Below are 24,979 nucleotides of genomic sequence, written 5' to 3' on the forward strand. Positions count from 1 at the left end.
ACATATAACATTTATATATACATTATATTTTTATTTATTTATATATATATATATATATATATATTATATATTATAACATATATTATATTATTTATATATTATATATATTATTATTATTATTATATATTATATTATATATTAATATAATATATAATAGATATTATAATATATTATCATATATATATATATATATATAGTGTAGGTAATTATATATTTTATATATATAGTTAATATATTTTAATATATATAGTGTAAAAAAATTGTTGAAAATATTTCGGTGCAGTTAAAAATTATTTATTAATTATATATTATTCAAATTATTTTCGTTTGAAATGAAAAGATTAAAAGAAAAATGATAAACATTTTTTCTCAACTATACGTCAAAATAATATCATTTATTGCTGTTAAATTTATTAGTAATGTATGTAGTAGAATATATATACGTAGTGTAAAATTTTCGCGTAGGACAATGCAGGGGCGGAATAATTAGTGACTGTTACTGATGTTCTACGGTGGTAGAATTGAATTACGTGTTGCCAACATGAATATGCATTGACCGCCCTTTTAGCGACGACTATTGTTTCCTGCTTGGACACTATTAAAAAACTTTTCGCTCTCGCGGTTATGGAAATCATAATGCTTCATGTGAAAAAGATAATGAAAAAAAAAAAAAATAGAAAAAAAAGTACCACTAAGTGTTACTAATTATACTCATCAATAAGTTTTCTCATTAATTTTCTCTTTTAATTGTGTGCGATTATTATTTTGTACTTTAATATATGAATTTTATTTATTTATTATTTTTAATTAATGATCGGTATTTTTATTAAAATTATTATTGCGTATTATTTTTTAAATCACAACTAAATTATTTAAATAATATAAATTATATAGAATTTATTATATATTTATTATATTATATAATATGTATATTTTAAATTAACAGCAATCCCTGATATGTAATTCGGTTTTTGTTAAAAAAAGAAATATTTCATTAATTAGAAATAATTTTATTTTTTTTATATTATAAAAATGAGTTATAGTTTTTCCAAAAGATGATATTATTTTTTTGATTAGTATTTAACGAAGAATTAATTATATTATTCACATAATACAAAATACCATCGTACAATTTTGAATTACCGAAACATAAATAGTTTTTTAATTAAAATGAATTTTATTGAATGAAAAAAAAAGAAATATAGGATTAAGGTTTTCCCCACAAATGATCCTATTTATCACAATGATTTTATTACGTTCCATAAGATGAACGAACGAAGGAACTGAAACGATAGAACGAACAAAGTTTAACGTTCTGGACTGAACTTTCGATCCTCTTACAGTATTGAGAAAGTTGAAGTGCCAAACGAACCGTTTCGAGGAAGGTCTTTTTACCTTGCTGCTGCGAGCTTTACCTAAGATGATGCCTAAAGTATCTTCTTTACTCAGAGTTTTTCGTGATTCGATATACTTCAAAACCGTAGATATCAAATTATTTGAAATTGAACTATTCTTACAATTAATCAATTTACTTAGAGTAATCTCAGTCAACATAATATTTTCTAACGTAATTGTAATTTTAAATTAGATTTCATTCAACTGAAAATACAGATATTCACCCACAATCAAATATTCATTCAAATTACAATATAAATGTACAAATATGCAAAATGAATTTTATAGGATCAGATTATTAATTTGTATTGTGTTAAGTTATTTTATTTATTGTAGCAAAGAGCAACCAGAAACTAAGTTTTTTTTTTTATTTATTCAATTCGTAAATGAAAATGTTGAGTAGTTCTTTGGTTTAAAATGATATTTGTTAAAACTAATTTTAAAGATAAAAAGGATCGAGTTTTATATTAGCATAGTCAAACTAATGAAATTTTTCTAATGCGTTTAATATTTGTTTATTCTATAATTACTTTGAGTAATGCAAAAAAGAAAAAAGAAATGCTGGAAATATTCCATGGTCATAATTAAAGTAATGACATTTTTCAACACGTTTCAATATTTGTTTATTTTAAAATATAATTTGATTAAACAATACAAACACAGAAATTCAATTTATTAATTTATAAATTAGATTATATATGTTAAATCAATTTAATGTATCTTTGATCTCAAAATGGATGAGAATACTTGTTTACCCTAATTTTAAAAGGTGTGTGAGATAGATAATGAAAAAGATGAAGGGAGAAAAAGAGATAGAAAGAGATAGAAAAGAATGAAGGTTTCGTTAGCATAGTCAAAGTAAATCCAATTATGCATCCCGAAATAAATTCGTTAAATCGCCGCGAGCTTTTACGTTCTACCTACAATCCTTTTAACCCCATTTTAGAATACGATTGCAAAGTGCTCAGAAGAAGCTTTTCGATGATAAGTCCCAGATAACGAAAGACGATTCGAACTGATTTTTAAAATTATTACAACGTTTCTCAATCGATTATTATTTTAAGACATTATTATTATTATTATTATTAGTATACTTCAATTAAAGATAATAATTTGAAAAAAAAACAACTCAAAGTAACTGAGACTTTAATAATAAAAAAAAAAAATATAAAAATAACTGTGTTGTTGTTTAGGAAAATGACGTAAGTGGTACGTTTCGGTAACGCATAGTACAAAGTTTGATCGAACAATTTCAATCCGGAAATTTAAATGTCAAAGATGAACTTTGCTCTGTGATAAACCAATCAGTGAGGAAAAGTCGATAAAATTGTTGATAAAATTGAACAATACTCTTTCTGGTAGATATTAGTAATCGTGATATCGGTAAAGAACTTAACAAAATTGATCCGTAAATTGTTTCAAACGATTTGAAAAAGGAGAGATAATAAAAAATATGAAAAAAAAAAAAAAAAAAAAAAACAATTTATTCTTTCATTTTTGCATTGAAATACAAACGAAACTTTCTGTCAAATTTAATATATTCTTTTAAAATATCTAACTTTGGTTTGTTCATTAATACTTTGAAAAAGAATTAATGAAGTTTTTGAAGAGTAAGATTACTTTTTTTTCTTTTTTTCTTAACAAAAAAATTGTTCGTGCACGAGTACTTTGTATTAAATCAAAAGTTGCTTACGCAATTTTTTTTTTTTTTTATTCTATTATTATAATTAAACTTTTATAATACACAGTGTGTACATTTAATTCGATGGAATGACAAAAGTGGAAGCACGTGATTGAATATTCATCGAGCTTGTTAAAGTCAATTAATTAATGTTATTATTCATAATGTTTCTAATAGTTGAATTTAAAATTATCGAAAAATGAAGATTACAAATTTTAATGAAAAATAATAACGTTAGAATATATTATTAATTAACGTTGAACTTTGATCTGCAATGCAGTTAGAAAGATGTTCATCTCTATATATGTATATTCATGCGTGTATGTTATATACATGTATAGGATCGTTTAAGCCAGCAAGTAATTTTGGTGGATGGCATCAAAGATGTTAATTATCTTCCCTTCGCTTTAATAATTGGCTCTCATGTGCTTCTTGATATATGCTTCTGGCAAAATCTCATAATTTTCCTAGATTATTGATCAATTAACTATTTTTTTATTTATAGTTATACCTTTGATATATATATATAATAGGTATAATTATTAATTATATTGTATATGTATCATCACAAATATTAATAAACATAAATATTATTTATTTAGAGATATATATTTAATAATAATTAAATATATAATATAAATAATATGTATTGATATATAATTAAATAATTAAATAAAAATATATTAAAGGTATAATTATATATATTGTCATCATAAATATTAATAAACATAAATATTATTTATTTAGAGATATATATTTAATAATAATTAATAAAGTATAGTAATATCTCCATTTACGCAAATTTTAGCTACGAGAACTAATTTATTTTACACGATATATGCATTAAATGAAAACACAAATTCGAGGATTTCTCATATTTAATGTAATTTATCTCGCGTAATCCAGTAAAATTTTATTTTCTTCTCTTTCTTATTTTTTACCCGAATATAAAATACAACATCTGTTACGTAGGTCATTTTTCTTTTTCTCCTTTTTTTTTTTTTTTATCGTATATAATAATTTGGATATATTAAATATATATTAAAAAAAAAAAAAAAAAAAAAAAAAAATAGAAAATAATTGTAAAGGGAAAAAAGTAATTGATGAAAGAAAATGTTAGAAATGAAAAGGCGTGTGTTAAATGTTAGAAGAAAATTCGTTGAAATTTCTAACACAAAGTTGTCTTTCTCGAGTGTGGTTTTTTATAAACGTTAGGATCCGAAAGAGGGAAAGTTCAACATGTCGCTTTTTACCTACTTCTTATAAACGGGAGATAAAAATTCACTGACATAACTATATGATGACTGCTGGACCGCTCGAGGAGACTTTTGACCTAAACTCAAGGGTCAATTTCATTAGGTAACTATACAACCCCTTTAATTAAAATACACCACCGAATTGCCGAGCGAATTTCTACCTTCGAAAATTAACTGACTTCTACTCTAAATGTTAACGCTTTATGCATTCATGGTATTTACGGTATTCTCCAAATAGATTGAACCTAACTTTTCGAAGTTCTTGTCATTGATGATTGACAATATGAATTATTACAAATTTAATCCAAAATTGATTCAAATAAACTATGATTATATCATGTGTTTTATCAAAGAACACTTGTTTTTATTGAATCCAATCGAGTGGGTGGGAGGATCTTATTAATGGGCGTTGGTTACAATTTCGTTTCTAATTACAACGCATTTATCCTTCCCACGTGTTGCAATTTCCTTGCAATTATCCTTCGACCAAATTGTGTCAATACATAACCATCAATACGCGTTTATGACGGTGTAATATTGACCGTCACTTAACACTAGTATTTCATACACTAATTCTACATTTGAATTATGTTTTAATCGGTTCTTACAAGAGCAAAGATTACTGGAATATTCTCTTACTTTATACATATATATCTTTGAAAGGACTAATTGTAAGCTTCATTGACACTCAAAATTGCTATCTACCAATCACAAACCTATAAATATTGGAATTAGTTTATTAACACCTCGTTTCATGAAGGTGTGGCTATTTATTGGCTTTTTTTTTTTAAATAAACTAATAAAAAGTAAGTTAATAATTATATTTTGTTTCTAAACATTTATAATATTTTAAAATAATAATCTCTTAAAATTATAATTTTTTTTTTTATTTGGCACAAAGTGTGTCAATATTTAGGCATTTTTCTTTTAAAATAAACTAATAAATTAAGTTAATAACTATATTTTTTTGTTCTACAAATTTAAAATATTTTAAAATAATAAATTTTTCTTAAAAAATATTAAATAAAAAAAATTATAAATTTGTTTTTGGTTTGACGCAAATTTGATCGGATAAAATAATTGAAATTTGTCGTAACAATTTTAATTATTTTATTTTAAAACTTAAAATTTTTTATTTTATTTAATTATTTTATTTAAATAACAATTTTAATTATTTTATTTTATATTTTTATATATAATATATTAAATGAAATTTAATATTTTTCAAATATTAAATATTTTAATGAAATTTCAATACCAAAATAAATATTTTTTCTCTCTCTCTTTCTATAAATGATATTAATGAAATATTAGATTTAATAATTTATTTAAATCTTGACGAAGACTCTTGGCATAAGAAATTTCTCTTCTTCTTTTTTTTTTTTTTTTTTAACTAGAGAAGAAAAATGAGGATTGTGTCTTGAGAAATAAACTTGTCGTTCCGGTTTAACGGGTTAAATTGATTTGAAAATTTGTCAAGATGTGTAAAAGAAAAAGAGATAGAGATAAACGAGAGAAGTACGTATTGCGAAACGGGGACACAGTGTGTAAATTGATGACGTGTTCGCATCACTGCCAACGGATAGGTCGATGTACCTTTTCCCTACGTGCCGATGCGAAATGGAATTTCGTAGGTATAGATAGGTATAGCTTAACCTTTGACCTTTGTTTAAGAACCTATTTTCCAATGCAGTGACTGCATTGACTCTATTGGACAAAATCTATAAAAGCTGCCTGCCTGCCTGCCTCGTGCGGAAAAACCTCTTTCTAAAAAAACCATCGATTCTTCGTCTTTTTTCCTTTCCTTTCTTTTTTCTTTTTTTTTTTTTGGAAGACTTTTGCGTTATTGAAAATCTTGACTTCTTTTATATTTCAATCTATGCTTTCGTAAGGTAGATATAAAAAAAAAATTGCATTTTTCTGAACGGTATTTTTGGGCCAAGATATTTTTATGATATTAAAGTTTTGGATTTATGTTAATCCTTAAGTGCTATGGACGCATATAAGCGTTTAGTAAAAATTACCAGAGTAATCTATCGACGCATATGCGTATTTGTTAATAATAATGTAAAATAATGTAATGGAATAGAATAATCATTATTTGATTTCCCAAAGGGTTACAATCGTTTTACATTCCGTTCAACCCTCGTCCTTTCCTCCTCTCTCCTCATCTCCCCCCTTTGCACCTCCGCATTCTCCTCCTTCCTCCAAACTTTGTCCCTCTTTTCCCCCTTTCCAAATTTCCACCTTCCTCATCCATTCTTCCGCCCCCCCTTCCACTCTCATCCAATATCTCTCTAAATGTAATATTTATATTAATTAAATTAAATTATATTTAAAAAGAAAAACTTTAATTATTAGATATAATTTATTATTAAAATTTGGTTAATAATAAATTATTTCGTTCCTAAAAAATATTTTAAGTAAAAGTATTAAGCACTCAAAAAGGGTTAATCTTGAACAAAAATAAAATTAAATAACATTTTTATTCGAAATAAAAATTATAATTATATTTAATTGAATTTAACAAATAAATTAATGGTTTTTTTTTTTAATAAAATAAAATAAATTATTTATATATTATATATTTATAATATTTACCTAAAATTTATTATTGATTTAAAAAATATATTTTTTTTTATAAATATTACGGGAATTATTTATAAAATTATTATTTAATTTTAACTCTGTAACTTTTAATATTTCTCGTGTTTAATTTATTGGAAAGTTAATTCAATTGTATTGATTGAAAAATAACCATGAATCATTTTCATAACTCTGAATATAAGTTCACTTTGGTTAAAATAGAATCTCACATTCCTACGATGTGACATACCATAAGTAACTTTTTCCAAAAGATATTTTTGGCTTTACTTTTTTTTTTTTTTTTATTTTTTTATTTAAGCTCGCATTCTATCGGATGTAAGGAATTTCTTGGCTATTTTATTCCCGGCGTGTGATAAATTTTTGTCATTCCTTTCTATATTTTATCTCTCTTTTTTTTTTTTTCAAACACGATTTACTTCGTTTCTATATATAAGCTTAAATTCTTTCTTATCGAACAGAGTTCAATAATAATTTTGTACGATTTTCATTTTTCCAATATTACATTAATCATTGTCAGTACTATTTAAAGTTTACGTATTATTTTAGCCAAAGATATTTTATTATATTTTATATTCTGTGCAGATGATGATCAATTTAAAGAATTTATTTCTTAATACATTATTTTTATCCAAAAGTTAAATCTCGGTGTGGTTCTAAACGTTTATCGTGATGTTCCAATTATTGCTGTTCATGAAAAGTTAACATCGTTTAGTCGAAAGTTAAACGTTGGAATCTTGCCTAAAAACTTGGAATTTGCGGTATTGCTAAAACTAACTCGTGTCGTTGGTGGTCAATGGGAAGCCTGATAACGATTATCTGATATCTAATACAAGGAATAAAAAATTCTACGATTATCGAGAACAAAATATGTTAAAAAGTTCACAGGAATCAAATAATATAATAAATCCTAACTTCGAGCGCGTTTTTAAAAATCACGACGTTTAGCAAGATGTAAATTGTGTATTGGTTTTGATATAATCTTCACGATTTATGCTGAACTGTCTGTAAAGGTTTTAACCCGATAGGTAATATTTTATTTCGTTGAAATTCGCTGGAACGCTTTCGTAGATGCATCTTTTTTTCTCTTTTTTTTTTTTTTTCTCTCTCGATACGATTACACGTGCTTTATCTCAACGATCTTGTGAGGAGACACGAAATTCAGGCACAGGGACATACGCCAAATCGGTTGCATTAGTCAAACTGCTGATGGAGTTGTACGAACCGTATTTGTGATTCTTATCTAAACTACTTTACAAACACATACACGAATTTGCAAAAGATTCACACATATATATATATTATATATGGATAGTAATACGCGTGATATTATTCTATACGTATGATTTATATTCTATTTGTTAATAAAAATATTTATTTTTTTCTTATTAATATTTCTTTTTTAATTGTTTTTTTATTTATATTTCTATTTTATTAATATTTTTTTTATTAATATTTATTTTTTATTATTTCTATTTATTTAGATTCATATATATGTATCGTACGTACTGTATATAAATAGTAATACGTATGATATAAAACATATTCCATTTTCTACTATAAACATTTATTTACTTTTTTTGATATTCCTTTTTTATTTTTTGTTTATTTATATTTTTATTTTATTAATATTTCTTATTAATATTTATTTTTTATTATTTTTATTTATTTAGATTCATATATATTGTACTTACTGTACACACAAGAATAGTAATAAAATATAATATAAAACATTTTCAATTTGTTACTATAAATATCTATTAAAATTTTTTTTTTTAAATTAAATTGTTTAAACAATAGTTCGATATTCAAATTGTTAATTAAACTTTAATGTAACTTTAATGATGACAAATATAGGTAGAGTAAACGAATTACGCGTGTGGTAATAGTAAATTTGTGAAATCAAGGATTTAACGTTTAGCTAAAGTTCTTAAAAAAGAAAAATAAAAAAGAAAAGAAAGAAATAAAAACGAAAATAAAGATTAAGAAATAGGGTGGGCGAAAGTATCTCGTGCTGAGCGGGTTTAAATTAACGACGAAGAACGTAAGTTTTATTATCATTCTTTTCTTGTATCTTCTTTCGACCATTTACGCGTTCTTCTTTTCGTAATTTGCATTGGCAAGATGAAAAGAGAAAGAAAAATACATAAAAAAAAGAAAAAGAGAGAAAGAGAGAGATAGATAAATAGATAGATGGGTAGATTAAGTAACCCCATTTATATTGTTACGGAATCGTTTGGATTTATTTATATATTCAACTTGACTTATTATTTCCTACTTTTTTTTATTTATATATATATTATATATTAAATTTTTAATAATAATATAATAAAAATATATATATATATATATATATATATTTTTTTTTAATTTATTTATATTTTATATATATAAATATATATATTATATATATTTTATTTTAATAATAATAAAATATATAAAAATATTAATAATAATATAATAATATTATATTTTGCATATTGTATAAAAATATTATTATATATATATATATATATATATAATATTTTTATATATATTATTTATATATATAAATATTATATAATATATATTTTTATATATATTATTATATATATATAATAATATTTTTTTAATATTATATAAAATTCGATAATTATTAAAATAAAATTACCCATCTCCCTAATTATATAAAAAAAATTCGATGTAATATTAAAAATATTATTTAATATATTATATTTTTAATATTATATAAATTTCGATAATTATATTGTTTCAAAAGTTGTATCGGTGTGTTATTGGAGATACACTAAAAAAAAAAGAAAAAGAAATAATTTTTTAGTTATCTTTTTCTCGCTTGCTATTTATTTTTATTTTTTTTTTTATTATTATTATTATTATTATTATTACTCTTTCTCTTTTCCTTTCGTCCCTTGGGTATAAACTTGTTCTATGGTGCATTATATTATTCCAGCTATATTTCACGAACGCTTTCCTTTTTAAAAAGAATGACAGAAAAAGTAAACTTCCTCTCCTTTTACTTTGTAGCAATGCAAAAGCATAGGAAGAGAAGAACGACGAGAATACTCTTTACGTTTTCTTTGAAAATATTCTTTCCAATCCGTATTCCCCTTGATTGGGTATGTAACTAAAGGGTCGGATGGCTGATACATTGCAAAATACATTTACCGTTCAAAGGTATAAGAACATTTCTATTTGCTTTCAAGTATGTTCGATATACTATCGTTAAGTCGGTCAATAATATTACGGTACTGATAGAATTCTATCTATCTAGTTTTCTATCCATTTTTTTTTTCATCCCCCTTTTGTACACTTTATTTCGATTTCACCTGTTTTTTTTCTTTTTAATTTTATTCCATAAAATGTTGAATAAATATAGGGATGTGAGTAAATCGCTAAATTTTATTTACACCTGGATTCAAAAAAATTTTAGTTTAATTATATATTAATAATAAATTTAATAATATTATTATAATTTAATAATAGATTAATAGAAAATTAAAATTCTATTTAATAATAGATTAATTATTATAATAATTTTTTATTCGGATTTTTATTACACTTTTGCGTATCTTTTTTTGAGTTTCGCATTCAAATAAAGAAACAAAGTTAATTTGTCATGTATAATACGAAAATAATTAGGCCAATTTATGCTGAAACTTAACTTATCCTGAAATTACAAAAAAAAAAATAAAAAAATAAAAACAAATAAAAGAATTTAATTAAACACATTATAAAGATCTTATTAGAGTACAATATATTTATATAAATAACAAATATATAGATATAAGTATAAATATTGTTATATATTTACATTAATATATTAATTAATATTATATTATATTAATAATATTAATAAATATATATTTATAAATTAAATTAATATTAATATATTTTTATATATAGTGCATGTATAATAATAATATAATAATGTAATAATATATATATATATATATATATATATATATATTTATGGTATATATTTATATTATGGTATGTATATATATATTTTTTTTAAATAAATATTTTCGAACAAAATTAACTCAATTTGAGATAATTAAAGTTATTGCTGATTCTTTATTAAATTTAGCCCAATTGAATTATAAAATCAAGTTTTAACTTTTGACCCGTCCCTTTATATGTGTATATACTCTGTAATATACCCTTTTACCATCATCTCTTTGCAACCTTCCTCTCAACGGGTCTTTTATCGTACACTATTGGAACGTGCACAAGATATTACGTATAATAAGTAATGCCTTGTGCTATACTTCAAACGAAATCTAATAAAAATTCTAAGCTACATAGTAAGAAACTTTCTTACATATCTTTAATAAAAGAGCTAAAATAGTATATGAATGTGTTCTATGTAGTGAGTGTGTCCTACGTAGTGATGGTAGTTGGTGTGATAGTAGTGGTAGCTTGCAACTTGAAAAACTAGTTATTCTTTAACACAAGATACGAGAAGAAAGTACTTATTGTATTTTTTGGGCTGGCTATACTGTTACTTCACCATGAGAAAGATATACTCTATTGGAATTTTAAAAGGTTTTTCTTCAGTAAACACGAAGTACATATACTTTTGAGATTTCGCATGAGTTTCTTAAAAAAAAAAAAAAAAAATAAATAAATTAAAATATATTGTTTCTATTACTTTCTTACATTTTTTGTATTTTTCATGATTCTTTTTTTTTTATCTCTCTTTTTATTTTCGTTCCTATTTTTTTTTTTTTTTTGTTGGCTTAGATTGCTTAAATATTTACAAGAGTTTGGCGATTTTATTTATTCTTTTTCGCACGATCTAAAAATAAATTTGTTTTTATACAGTTCAAACGTTCACGTTTGTTTTTGGTTATTAATTTTCTTAATTTTTGAGCATAATTGTATGAAAGAAAAAAAATAAACAAATTATTTTATTGAAAGATTAATATTGGAGAAATAATTTTTTTTGTTTGTTTATTCAGAAGATAATTTAATTATTATTTCTTCTTTGGTTTAGAATTATTATTATTTGCATTCTATCATTTTATCTTTATGTTGATTCTTTTGAGTGTATTCGTATTTCATTTTTTATTCGAAAGATAATGTAATTATTATTTATTTTTTTGGTTTAAAGTTATTATTAATTACAATCAATCATTTTATTTTTTTGTTCATTCTTTTACGTCTATTCGTACTTCATTTAATTCGCATATATTATAATTATTAATGCAAAACTTTAAGAAACAAAACTTTGAAACGTATCGTTTGCCAAAAGATATTTCTCCTTCTTCCACTCCCCACAGAGCCAAGTAAAATTTTATCGAAAGTTTTGCTATTTGCTTCGACGATAAAACGTGAAAATCTACGTACGAGTTCTTTCGGAAAGATTTGTCATTGGAAAATTCGCATTTGGGATCGAAAATACGCTTCGTGGAGTATGCAGAATAGAAGAAAAATACAGGCTGCGTCAAAAGTTGTTATTTTTTGTTTTTACCTATTTTGATAAAATTCGGGATATTTCCAATTCTATATAATTGGTGTAGTTAATTCTTTGAGTACTGAATTATTTGAAGATTTTGTTGCTATATACATTAATATATGCTATATAAATAATAAAATATTATATTGGTGATATAAATATATTTTTGCAACAACATTTCAATTACAAAATATAAATAAATAATTTGATATATATATTATTACATTATATATAATAATTATTATAATTAATTATTACATAATATATAATAATTATTATAATTAATTATTATATAATATATATTTATACTATAATATAAATATTTATATATATATATAATATAAATTTTATTTATAATTTAACTAAATGTATTATTTAATAAATATAAATATAAAAATAATTTATATATTTACTAAATAATTTAAATTAATGTAATATATATATATATATATAATATAAATGTTTATATAATATAATTTTTTGTTTTTCGTAAAAATATAGTTTAAGTTAGAAATAATAGAAGTATTCGAAGTCTAAAAAAAAAAAAAAAAAAAAAACCAAAATTAATAATGTTACGTTCGTGAAAAATCCTGTTAAAAAGTTACTCTAGAGATAATCTAAAAACAAAAAGAAAAATAAACTTTTTGAGCCTTCATTAAAGTCACTTTTGTGATACGGACTGTTATATAAAAGTTTCGTTTCCGTTGAAGAAACAAAGCAACATATTTTAATGTTACTTTTTATTCCACCATTACACGTGGTGATTTGATCATTGATTCACATTTCTATTTAAATTTGTTTCATAGAAACCACAATGAAGAGGAAAGAAGGGGGAAAAGGGTTTCATAGCAATTAAGACATTAAATTTCGATTCACTGAGTTTTATTCCTGTTCTTTTTCTTTCTTTTACTTTTCTATTTGTGTATCATCTCGTTTAACTTGTAACAGCGATCTCAAAGGAAGGTTTTCTTGCTCTTTTTTTTTTATTCCTTTGAGGACGATAAAAGAGGAAAAAAATAAGAGAAAATAAAAAGAAAATTTGTCCGGATGCAATAGTTCGACTTCATCTTGTTCTTCATGCATACAAACGCGTAACATTTTTTCTTTTTCTTTTTCTTTTTCTTTCTTTCTTTCCTTCTTTCCTTTACAAATGCCTCAGGGTGTACACATTGTCTTTAAATAAAAAAAAAATAAAATAAAATTTTCTCGGAAAATCGGCTGGTAATATTTATAATAAATAAAAAAAATCATTTAAAATAAAATCTCTTCTTTCTTTTTTTATTTATTTATTTTATTTATTTATTTGTCTATTTTTATTTTTATTTTTATTTTTTTTCCCTCGTTTTTAATAATAGGAAATTTCCTTTTTAAACGTTGAAATATATTTTACATTTTACGATCGCTTATAAAAATTCAATGCTCTGGTACAAAAGCTACGTTCACGGATATTGAGTTTGAAAGTTTTTAATATTATTATTATAATAATAATAATAATTATTATTATTATGAAAGTAGGTATTAATTTCTCAGCGTGACGCTGATATTTATTTTTATTATTATTATTGCTATAATAATTATACTTTTTTTTTCGTTCTATCAAAGTTAAATAATAGGAAAATGTAGAATAATATTTCTTTTTTTAAATTGATGAAATTGTTTAGAAAGAAAAAAGAAATAAAAATAGTAGAATTTATAATATAATAAATAAAATTCAAGTAAGTTAAATATTTGTAATTTTTAGAATAAAAAAAAGAAATAAAAAAGAAAAATAAATCCTTCTTAAAAATTTGATTCGTAAATTAGTATAAAAATATAATTTATATCTATTCATTTTAAATTTATTTCACAAAGTTAATTGGTATAATTAAAATATACAATACAATAAATAAACATGGAGAGAGTTAATTATTTTTAATTGTTAGAATTAAAAAAAAAATAAAAAAAAAAGAAGAAGAAACCCTTCCAAAAATTTGAGTCTTAAATTTGTATGAAAATGTGATTTAATTATAATTAATAACTTATATATAGTAATAATAATAATAATAATAATAATAATAATAATAATAATAATAATAATAATAATAATAATAATAATAATAATATTAATAAAATTAAAAATAAATAAATATAATTAAATAATAAAATAAAATATATAATAATAAATAATAATAAAATTAAAATATATAAATAATATATAATTTATTATTTATTATTTATATAAATAATTATAATAAAATAAATTTAATAAAATTATAATATTAATATATGTAAATGCAAATTTTGTGTATTTACATTTAAAATATATAAATTATAATATTAGTATAATATATAAATGTGAAAGCAAAAGATTTCTTCATTGAAAATAAGGTCGAGTCATGCTTCGCGTGAGATCGTAAGATTACTACTACTACTATTACTACTACTACTACTACTAATAGTACCACTATGACAAAAGATGAATCCTATCCATTCAAGCCTTTCATTCAAGGGGTTCTTTATTAAAGTGACTATAATTTCATTTCGACAACAATCATGCTAACGTTTCACGTATAGCGTGAGAAAACTCCTCTTATCGATCTCATGGGGTGTTTCATTAATGAACACTGAACACAATTTTTCTCTTTTAAATGAAAACTAATTTTATTTTCTTTTTTGGTTATTTTTAAACTATAACAACTTCCACTTCATTTAACATTTTTTATAAAGAATTTTAATTTTTTTTTTTCATCGATTAACTAAAAGTTTAGGTTAAATATTATCATTAATAATTTCAATCTTTTCATACTTTTTTGTTTTATTAATTTTACAAATATATAATAATAATAATAATAATAATAATAATAATAATAATAATATTTTTTATATATCACAAAATATGACGAATAATTATTAAAAAAAAAAAAATTATCAACAAAAATTATCGCGAATATAAATTAAAATAAAATTTAGTATATCACAAAATATGTCGAGTAATTATTAAAAAAAAAAAAAAAAATTATCAACAAAAATTATTATGAATATAAATGAAAATAAAATAAATATTAAAAAAGTTAATTTTTATACGACAATATTATACCACTTGGAATAATAATTTTATTAAATTATTTTGTTGTTGTTTTCATAGAATTTTTGAAAATTTAGTTGAGTATTACTTTAGTGTACACATATCATGTTACGCAGTAAGGTCGATAACACCATAAGCTTCTTTGTACAAGATCAGATACTATTTCTCATCCCTTCGTATATATAAGCATATTCTTACGTATATATACATTGAAATCTATACACATACACGAACTAAAATTTATATACCTTACCCACCCACTCACACAAACACAGGTCTTCGCATTATCTATCTCTTTTTCTGTCGCTGATCTAATTTCACGTGGAAGGGTGGAAGGGTGGGAGGCAACTCGATAGTACTTCTAAATGTTTAATTTTCCCCGTTCCTGTTTTTAGTCCATTTCTTAAGACCCGGCGGCTCTTAAGGAAGAAAAAGGAAAACGAGATGGTCGTTTTCCTTTAGTTTGAACCATCCTTTACGTATGTATGTGTAACTTTCGTAGTATTACGCTACTCTCGAAGCACTACATGCATTACGTATGTGTTTTCCAAAAGTACCCTAAGGGTATATATCTTGGATATCTATATGTAACCCCCTTAGTTTGAGTATACTTTACTCACGTGCCGAAAATATACCAGTCAAATCCTTTTTTTTTCTTTTTCTTTCTTTTATTTTTTATTTTATATAAGTTCCAAAAGATATCAAAATAATTTAGTAATTAATTCATTTATGTAAGAATATATTTTACAATGGTTTTTTTTTCTTTTTTATTTTCCTTTGCTTTTTAAAGAAACAATATCGTTGATTAATTTAATGGTTTCGTTAATTTATTATAAAATATATATATATATATATATATATATATATATATATATATATATTTATAATATTTATGGTTAATTTTTAGCAAGTCTAAATTATAATATAATATATATTAATAATAATATAATATAATACATATATATATATATATATATATATATATATATATATATATATATATATATATATATTGTTTATATATATTATTTTATTTATACATTATTATTAATATATAAATAAATAATATTTATAAATAATAAATTAATAATAATATTACAATATTATTATTAAATTTATTATATTGTAATATAATAATAATAATATTTATATATTAATTTATAAAGTAGTTATTTATTTAAATATTGTTAAATATTGTATATTATAATTATAAAAATTTAAAAATTTACATATTAATTTATAAAAATATTAATATTATATTAATTATATTAAAATAATTCTATTAAATATTTTTATTATTAATTATATTAAAATATTAAATTAATTAAAATTATATTAAAATAATAATATATAAATATATAAATATTATTTATTTATATATTATTAATAATATATAATATATCATATATTGTTTTATATATAGATTATTTAATATTTTTATTTTTAACACACAATATATTGGATATTGATAATTGTATAGAAACTTTTGGTTTACCAATATTGCAATAAAACTTTGCTTATTTGTTCAGATATTTAAAAAATAACAAAACGATATATATACCAAAGTATAATATTTCATTTATAAGTATTTTAATGACCTAAGAAAAGTGAAGTAATAAATAGCACAAAAAAACCAATTAATATAAACCAATCAATGAAAATAATTGATATGAAGTGAATTATTTCTTTTGAACTTACCAGCGGCCATTTCTTCAAACTATCCCTCGTCGTATTACTTTTTCTAATCGAATAGAGACTTCCTTTTCCACCACACACACACACAGAGAAGAGTCTACTTCCGTTTTTGTCCTTTCTGACACCTTTTTGTATCCACGTGTCCAAGATGCTTTGCTCCTAATTGGCTCTGGTATCTTACTTGAGAAATGTAGGTGGTGGAGGGTGGTTAGAACGTTTAAACGAATGAAACGTGAGACTCGTCGTCGATCGATTAATTCTCGTGAAATAAAGTATCATTCTTTTTGATGTTCTCTCACTCTAGAAAGTTTTGTCTCTTTGTGTAACTTTGTCCTTGATCTTCGAATCGTACACCTACGATCTTTGAACTTTTACCGCCCGTTGTTCGGCTTTTTAAATGCCGCCACTGCGTACCTTTTTCTTCTTTCTTCGTCTCAACTTTCTTTCTTTCTCTTTTCTTTTCTTTTCTTTTCTTTTCTTTTCTTCCTTTTGTTTTTATTTTTCCTGACTTTTCAACGTTATCTATATAAAATTAAGAAGGACAATTATAAACTTTAATTTGCTCTTATCTCGTTTGATATTTTCTAAAAGTTATTTCTTCTTTTTTTTTTCTTTTGAATTTTTTGTTTTCTTTCTTTTTGTGTTTTCTGCGTAGGATTAATTTCAATCTTGTATTAAAATTGTTTTTGGTCTAATTTCATTTTATCGTTTGATCATCAAAGCGTATTGTAAAAATATTTTTATAAATAATATCACGAATGTTTTTCTTTTCGCGGATCAATTTAAAAATGATATATTTGATTCTAATAAAAAAAAGAATATATATATATATATATATATATATATATATATATATTTATTTATTATTCATATATTATTTATTTATAATATATATTTGTTAATATAATTAATATAATATAATATAATATTATATAATATTAAAAAATAAAATTAATATTAATATAAATATAATATTAATTAATATTATTAATATATATCTATTATCTATGTATATTACTTATTTATTATGTATATTTATTTATCCGTATATTATTTATTTATTATATATATTTATTATCAGTATATCATTTATTTATTTATATATATTTATTATCCGTATATCATTTATTTATTTATATATATTTATTTATTATCCGTCCGAGACGCGTGTGTGTTTTGGCAAATTTCAGAATTTTCTTTCTTTCATTTTTTTTTTCCTGACAAATTTTTATTGCCATACAAAAATAAAAAATTTATTTCTTTTTTTTCTATCAATCTAAAAATTACTTGCTCGGTTTTTATTTCTTTTTTTTTTTTTTTATTTATACATATATTCCAACGTTTTATTGTTTTGACAGATGTCCCTATTTTTCTTTATTTTTTTGTTTCTCTCTCTCTCTCTCTCTTTTCTTCTTCTTTTTTATTCGAACGTTAAATTTTTATTTTCAACTAAACAAAAAACAAAAAGAAAATATTTTAATGAAAGTTTGTATTCTTCTCGATAAGTTTTAAATAACAAATAACTGTTTATAATTAAATTTATAGATATTACATAACTTTATAGGAATAATTATATTTAAATAAATAATTTATTAATAATAAATAATAATGCAAATTACACATATGCATATCATCATATAAAATGTAATTGTGCAATTACAGTAAAACATGGCGTTATAGAAGATTAACGTAACCTCAAATGATTTTAAAAAGCTTTTTCAATCTAAAATAATTCAATTTAATGTATATTAATAATTACAACAATAAATTAAAGATATATTAACAAATACAAATCGATTCTATCAAAATACTATTTAATATATTTTTGTTTTAATGCACAATTTTGCAATTTTGATATTAGAATTGAAAGAACAAACAAAATGTTATAAAAATAATAAATATATATATATATATATATATATATATATATGTATATGTATATGTATATATATTTAAAAAGATAACTCACTGTTATTTGTAGAAGCTTTTTTTTGAAAGTTCTCTCTAGAAACAACGGAAGAAGAATAAGAATAAGAACAAAGGGGGAAGAGTTTCTTCCTTCGATCGGAGCTCGTTGGTTTCTTCAAGCACGAATTTATCCAGCACTTTTTCTTTCTCTTTCTATCTTCTTTCCTCTTTCTTTTTCACCGGCATCACTCCCTTCGCCATTTTCGTGTACTCTCGAAGAAGTAAGAAGAAATGTTCCAAGAGATCCTTTTGACGTCCCTTTGAAACTTTCCCAAACGAAATTGCACAAGTTCAGCTGCATTTCTAAAACGTTCGAACCCTTTTTTTCTTATAACGCGGATCGTTGAATGAATATCATTCAACCTTTTTATTTTCTTTTTTTTTTTATTACTATTTTCTTTTCTTCTTTTCTTTTATTTCTTTTTTGTTTTGTTTCTTTTATTTTCTTTCTTCCTTTTATTTTATTTTTTTTTTCACACACCACTTTAACATCGAACAAGTATATTCGTTGAAACGTTTCTCAACGTTTTAAGTGTCAAAGTTCAGCATCGATTTTAACACTGCACTCTCTCTTTCTCTCTCTTACAGTTCCTTTTATTTTTTTGGGGATTGAGGTTTTGTTTATTTCAATGATAGAAGTAGAAATAGAAATAGATGAATGAACGAACGATTATGATATCTCGAAATTGATAGAAAATGTTTCTAATATGGGTTGGATCATTGATTTTGAACAAAAAAAAATTCATTTATATTTACGGTGTTTTTTTCTCTCTTTGTGTTTTGATAAGCGTAGTAATTTTAATTAGTATATTTATGGAATTGGTTGAAAAGTATATTGAACCTAACGTTCTAGGAATGAGGGTTGAAAAGTTTTGAGCTTCACGTGTTAACATATTCACGTTGTAGTAGACTTAAAAGGGTTCTTCAATTATCGTTAGTACTTTATTAAAACAAGTAAGCTAGTTTAAAAAAAAAAAAAACATTGTTTTTAATTGTTTGTTTTTTTCTCTGTGAAGGATCAATGAATTTCTCTTTGTGAAAAGATCAGATGTTTCAATTATTTTCACATTGAATAAACGTCCTGTTTATTCTATTTCCAATCTATTCGAGAAAAAAAATATCTGTTCAATTGTTATACTTTAAAGGAAATCTCATTTGCAATACGATCCTATTAAATTAAAAAAAAAAAAAAAATGGAACCTAAATATAAATATTTCGTTGATTAATGTCAAATATATTTGGTTTCATACAATTAATTGATTTTGAATTTTATTTAGATTTTTTTTTTGTTTTTTTTTTGTAAGTATTATGTAGATTAATTTTTATTTTGAGATTATAAAATCGCAAGAATATATTAGTTTGTTAAATTATAATTTTAATCTCACGATTAAAATTAAATTAAACAAAATGGAACCCAAAAATAAATATTTCGTTGATTAATCTTCAACATATTTGGTTGTATGATTAATTGATTTTAAATATTAATTAGAAATTTTTTTTTTGTAAGTATTATGTAGATTAATTTTTATTTGGAGATTATAAAACTGCTAGAATACGAATTCGTTAAATTATAATCTTAATCGTGAGATTAAAAAGTTTCTTAAAAGCTTTGTTAATTATTTAGAATCATCTAAAAGTTTTTTATGATATTTATAAAAAAACAAAAAACAAAAACATTTGAATGATTTAATTTTGTTGTTGTTTATGTTTAATATTTAATAATATTTTGTATAAATAATTATGAAAACAAATGTATTTTTCGTTAATGCAAATATTAATGTTATTTTGTATTTGTTGTATCAGATGTTTAATTTTCAAATTATGATAATGATAGTTTAGTAATTATATAGTCAAAGAATTTTCGGATATTACTACTTGAAAGTACTGCATAATATCGTCCAATTAATTCTGGCAAAACGCCATTGTAGAGAGTTCCTATCGTAATAGTCATTTTCCCACCATTGTCTCTCTCTCATCCTCATATATATATACATATATATATATATATATATATATTTCTTTCCGTAATTGTAAGAGATTATTAGATATCCCTATTAATTATGATCCGTTCCGCTCTTTAATTGCACGTATATATAGTTCATTTATATAAACACACATACCATGATATATCTATATATATCCTGGACTATAATTTTATCTTTATTTATTCAATTTTATACTCCATAAAAAAATATTTATTGTCACAATATAAATTAATAATTATTATATTATATATAATATAAATATAAATAAAATATTAATTATTTAATTTATCTATTATTAATACATGAAATTCTGCAATATTAATTTATCGAATAATTTATCATTTATTATTTATATACAAGTATTTAATTTAAAAAAAAACAAAACAAAATAAAATAAATTATTAATTAGATTATTTATTTATAGGAATATTTATTTTAGTTTAATAAAATTTAATATGATATGTGATTGATTAATATTTCAATGATTGATGAAATTTTAATTATTGGATTTAGTAGAAAATTGTTAAAAATAAAATATTTATTATATATATATATATATATATATAATAATTATATTATATATTATATATAATAATTATATTATATATGAATATAAAAAGAAAGAGAAGTGAATTATTTATTACATTATTTATTATTTATATGAATATCTATTTTTGTTAAATAAATATTTATAATATAATATGATTGATTAATATTTCAATGATTAATGAAACTGTAATTATTGGATTTAGTAGAAAATTGTTAAGTTTAGAGAAGATACACTTAAAATTTGATCACCCACACACACATCACTCTTGATATTCATACGATACAACCTGGAATACATGAATCGATCAATCGAGTGAGATCGATCTATCATACATGAAAACGTATGTGCCAATATCCAAACTAGAACAGCGTTATCCTAATATTTACGAGCAAGAACTTTATCGCCAAGTTATCGCGACGTGCATACTCATACATACATGTACGTGTTACGTATAAACACGCATGCGTGTACGAGTGTACATATCAAATATATGCACATGAACACGTACCTATCCTTTTCAATGTGCTATCTAACCTCACTAGTGTTTTATTTTTCTTACTTTGAATAAATATGAGAATATTCTTCCATTGCCATTCATCCGCCATTTTCTAGATTTTTCATCGAAATAAATTCATATATATTTCATTGTATTTGATACAAATATATATATAAAAAAAAAATTGATATAACGGTACATACGTGCGTGTAATTTCATATATAAAAATAAATGTATTTCAAAAATATAATATTTGAAAAATATAATTGTTTTATCTCATTTTTTTTCTTTTTAAATTGAGTGACGAAGATTATCTAGATCTTTAGATACTGTAAGTTTTCGATAGATGGTGCTGTATCACTACTCAATTATTTTGATGCATTCACGTTATACTTTCTTTTTTCAGATTTTTATATGGCATAATCTAACTTTACTTTTTATATTTTTTTCGAGTATTATTGTTTTATATATTCCATTGTAATTGTTATATTATTTTGTGTATTTTATTAATAATAATACCTAATTATTATTATAATATAAATACTATAATAATAATAATAATATTAATAATATAGTATTAATAATAGTTATTATTATTATAATATAAATACTATAATAATAATACTAATACTAATAATTTAGTATTAATAATAATTAGTATTATATTAAATCAACATTTTATAACAAAGCCACAGCAATGTATGACCAAAGCATCCTAGTATACATATATTTATATAAATATGTCAAGATTGTAGAAAAAAACTTAGGTTAATTCGATTGATGATATCAATGACTACGTGTTGTTGATTGTACAAAGACGAAGGAGTGAAGGTATCTCGATTTATAATGCATCGAGTGTTAACAAATCGACTCTAGGCTAGATTGTTCGTATGAATTGGTCCTCAGTTATCGGTTTCCTTTGTAGAAACAAACCACGATGTATTAAACGCATATAGTATGATCGATCGATTTCCCTATCGCTTGTCAACCGTTACGTCATCCTCTTCGTCACCTGTCATCACCAATTTGAAAGCACGGACACCGCTAATAAGCGTGTCCCTTAATCACCCTCTCTCTCTCTCTCTCTCACTCTCTCACTTAGTCATTAAATTTTTCATTCTCCTTTATTTTCATCTAAAGTATAGCATGTGTGTCCATAAAATGATGGACACACAATGTTAAGAAACGTCGATGGATTATTTATTGACAGGAATATCATTTTCTTTTTTACATTTTGTAGAAAAAAATGAATTTCTGAACATAAAAGTATTTAAGTTTGAATTTATTAATATTAATATATGTGTTTTTTTTTTTAAACGTACGTCACGTTTAGTCGTAAAATAAACATCGAACTGATATTTAATTTCAATTTATGTGGAATAAATAATTATCTGATTTAAATAGTAGTCACTCAATGCTATCGATGCAAGACGATATTGTAGGTGTTGAATGTTGTTATGATATTGAATATTGTAGGTTGTTGAATTTTTTTTTTATGTAAATTCCTACGAAAATGAAATTGTCAAAATATGACGTTTAGTCGTTTGTACTTTTATTAAATGTAGAATATTATTGACCTCATTGTGTCATAAAAATGTTTGTTTTATTATATATATATATAATATAATAATATAATATAAATAAATAATAAATAATATAATTTATAAAAATTATTAAATTAATAATATATATTTATAAATTAAAATATATAAAAAAAATATTTATATTAATATATATATATATAAATTAAACTTTTAATAACATCTATTATTTTAAGTAGACATAACGTGATATGTCATATAATCAAATGCAAATAAACAAGTAACGTGTCAAACAAATTTGTATTTATAATATTTCAAACATTTCCAATTATTTATATTCTTATCGAAATAATCAAATTTTTCTTTTATCGACTATTTCAAATGTAACACATATTTCTTTCAACACAGAGACAAAATTTCTATCACGAATGTAACATATATATATATATATATATAGAACAATTCGATGCATCCAATTTTACGACTCAATGGATACACGTTTGTCACATTAAATATATCAATGACAATGAAACGTAGTATAATATCATATGAATTGTTTATTACATATATATATTACATATTTTCAAAGGATATATTTTCGAGAAAAATATAATGTGTGTATGTGTGTGTGTAGGGAGGGGGATGATGATTCCTATTTTATCCTTGTTATAAAACAAGATAAAACAGTAATCATTTTGTTTGAGGTTATTATTTGAATGAATTGCTACTTCGAGTGTAATTAATGTAATTAAATGCCGGGGATTATAGTAGTAAGTTGGTCTGTTATAACGATACGTTTATACGGTAGATTAGAAGGGTAGTTTAGAAGGGTAGTGTCGAGTGGGTTCAAGCTCTTCAGATGCGCGAAATCTCATTTATCTACTAAACTAGAATACGAGAAGTGATTTTGAGTATGAGAATACTCTGTTCTTGAAAGATCCTGTCGTTTATACTTCCTAACTAGGCAAAAGCTCCTTTTACATTACTTTTTCTTTTTTTTATAATCTTTCTTTTCCCCACTCCTCCTATTTTCTTACAAGAAACTACCTTCTTTTATATCTTCTCTTTTCCTTATTCTTTTTTTTTCTTTATTAATTCCTATACTTACAAGAGTTGATACGCTAACATAAAAAAAAAGTAGGAACGGAGATTGACACTAAAAAAATAAAAAAAATTCTTCTAAACGATAAAATGTATTTTAATTTTTTTTTCTTTTTTTACAAAAATATAACAAAAAGTAAATGATTTAAAAAATATTTATTAGAAACATTATAACTGCAATTAGA

At 22.5% G+C, this 24,979-nt stretch overlaps 2 protein-coding genes across 2 annotated transcripts in view; one reads left to right on the forward strand and one right to left on the reverse strand.

The window, feature by feature from the left end:
• The window catches only part of LOC107069037 (midasin), a 111,917-nt gene that overhangs the window by 17,458 nt on the left and 69,480 nt on the right, over positions 1-24,979 (forward strand). The gene's annotated exons all lie outside the window — the stretch shown is intronic.
• Positions 1-24,979, reverse strand: part of LOC107069038 (uncharacterized) — a 59,569-nt gene that overhangs the window by 7,984 nt on the left and 26,606 nt on the right. The window contains 2 exon segments of the mRNA XM_089169947.1: positions 17,157-17,675; positions 19,123-19,712. Of these exon segments, the coding sequence (XP_089026073.1) occupies positions 17,157-17,166 (10 nt within the window). The 5' untranslated portion in view covers positions 17,167-17,675; positions 19,123-19,712.

This window comes from Polistes dominula, unplaced genomic scaffold (genome assembly GCF_049000335.1).
Source record: "Polistes dominula isolate Pdom_NZ unplaced genomic scaffold, Pdom_raw_medaka contig_49, whole genome shotgun sequence".
NCBI lineage: Eukaryota > Metazoa > Arthropoda > Insecta > Hymenoptera > Vespidae > Polistes > Polistes dominula.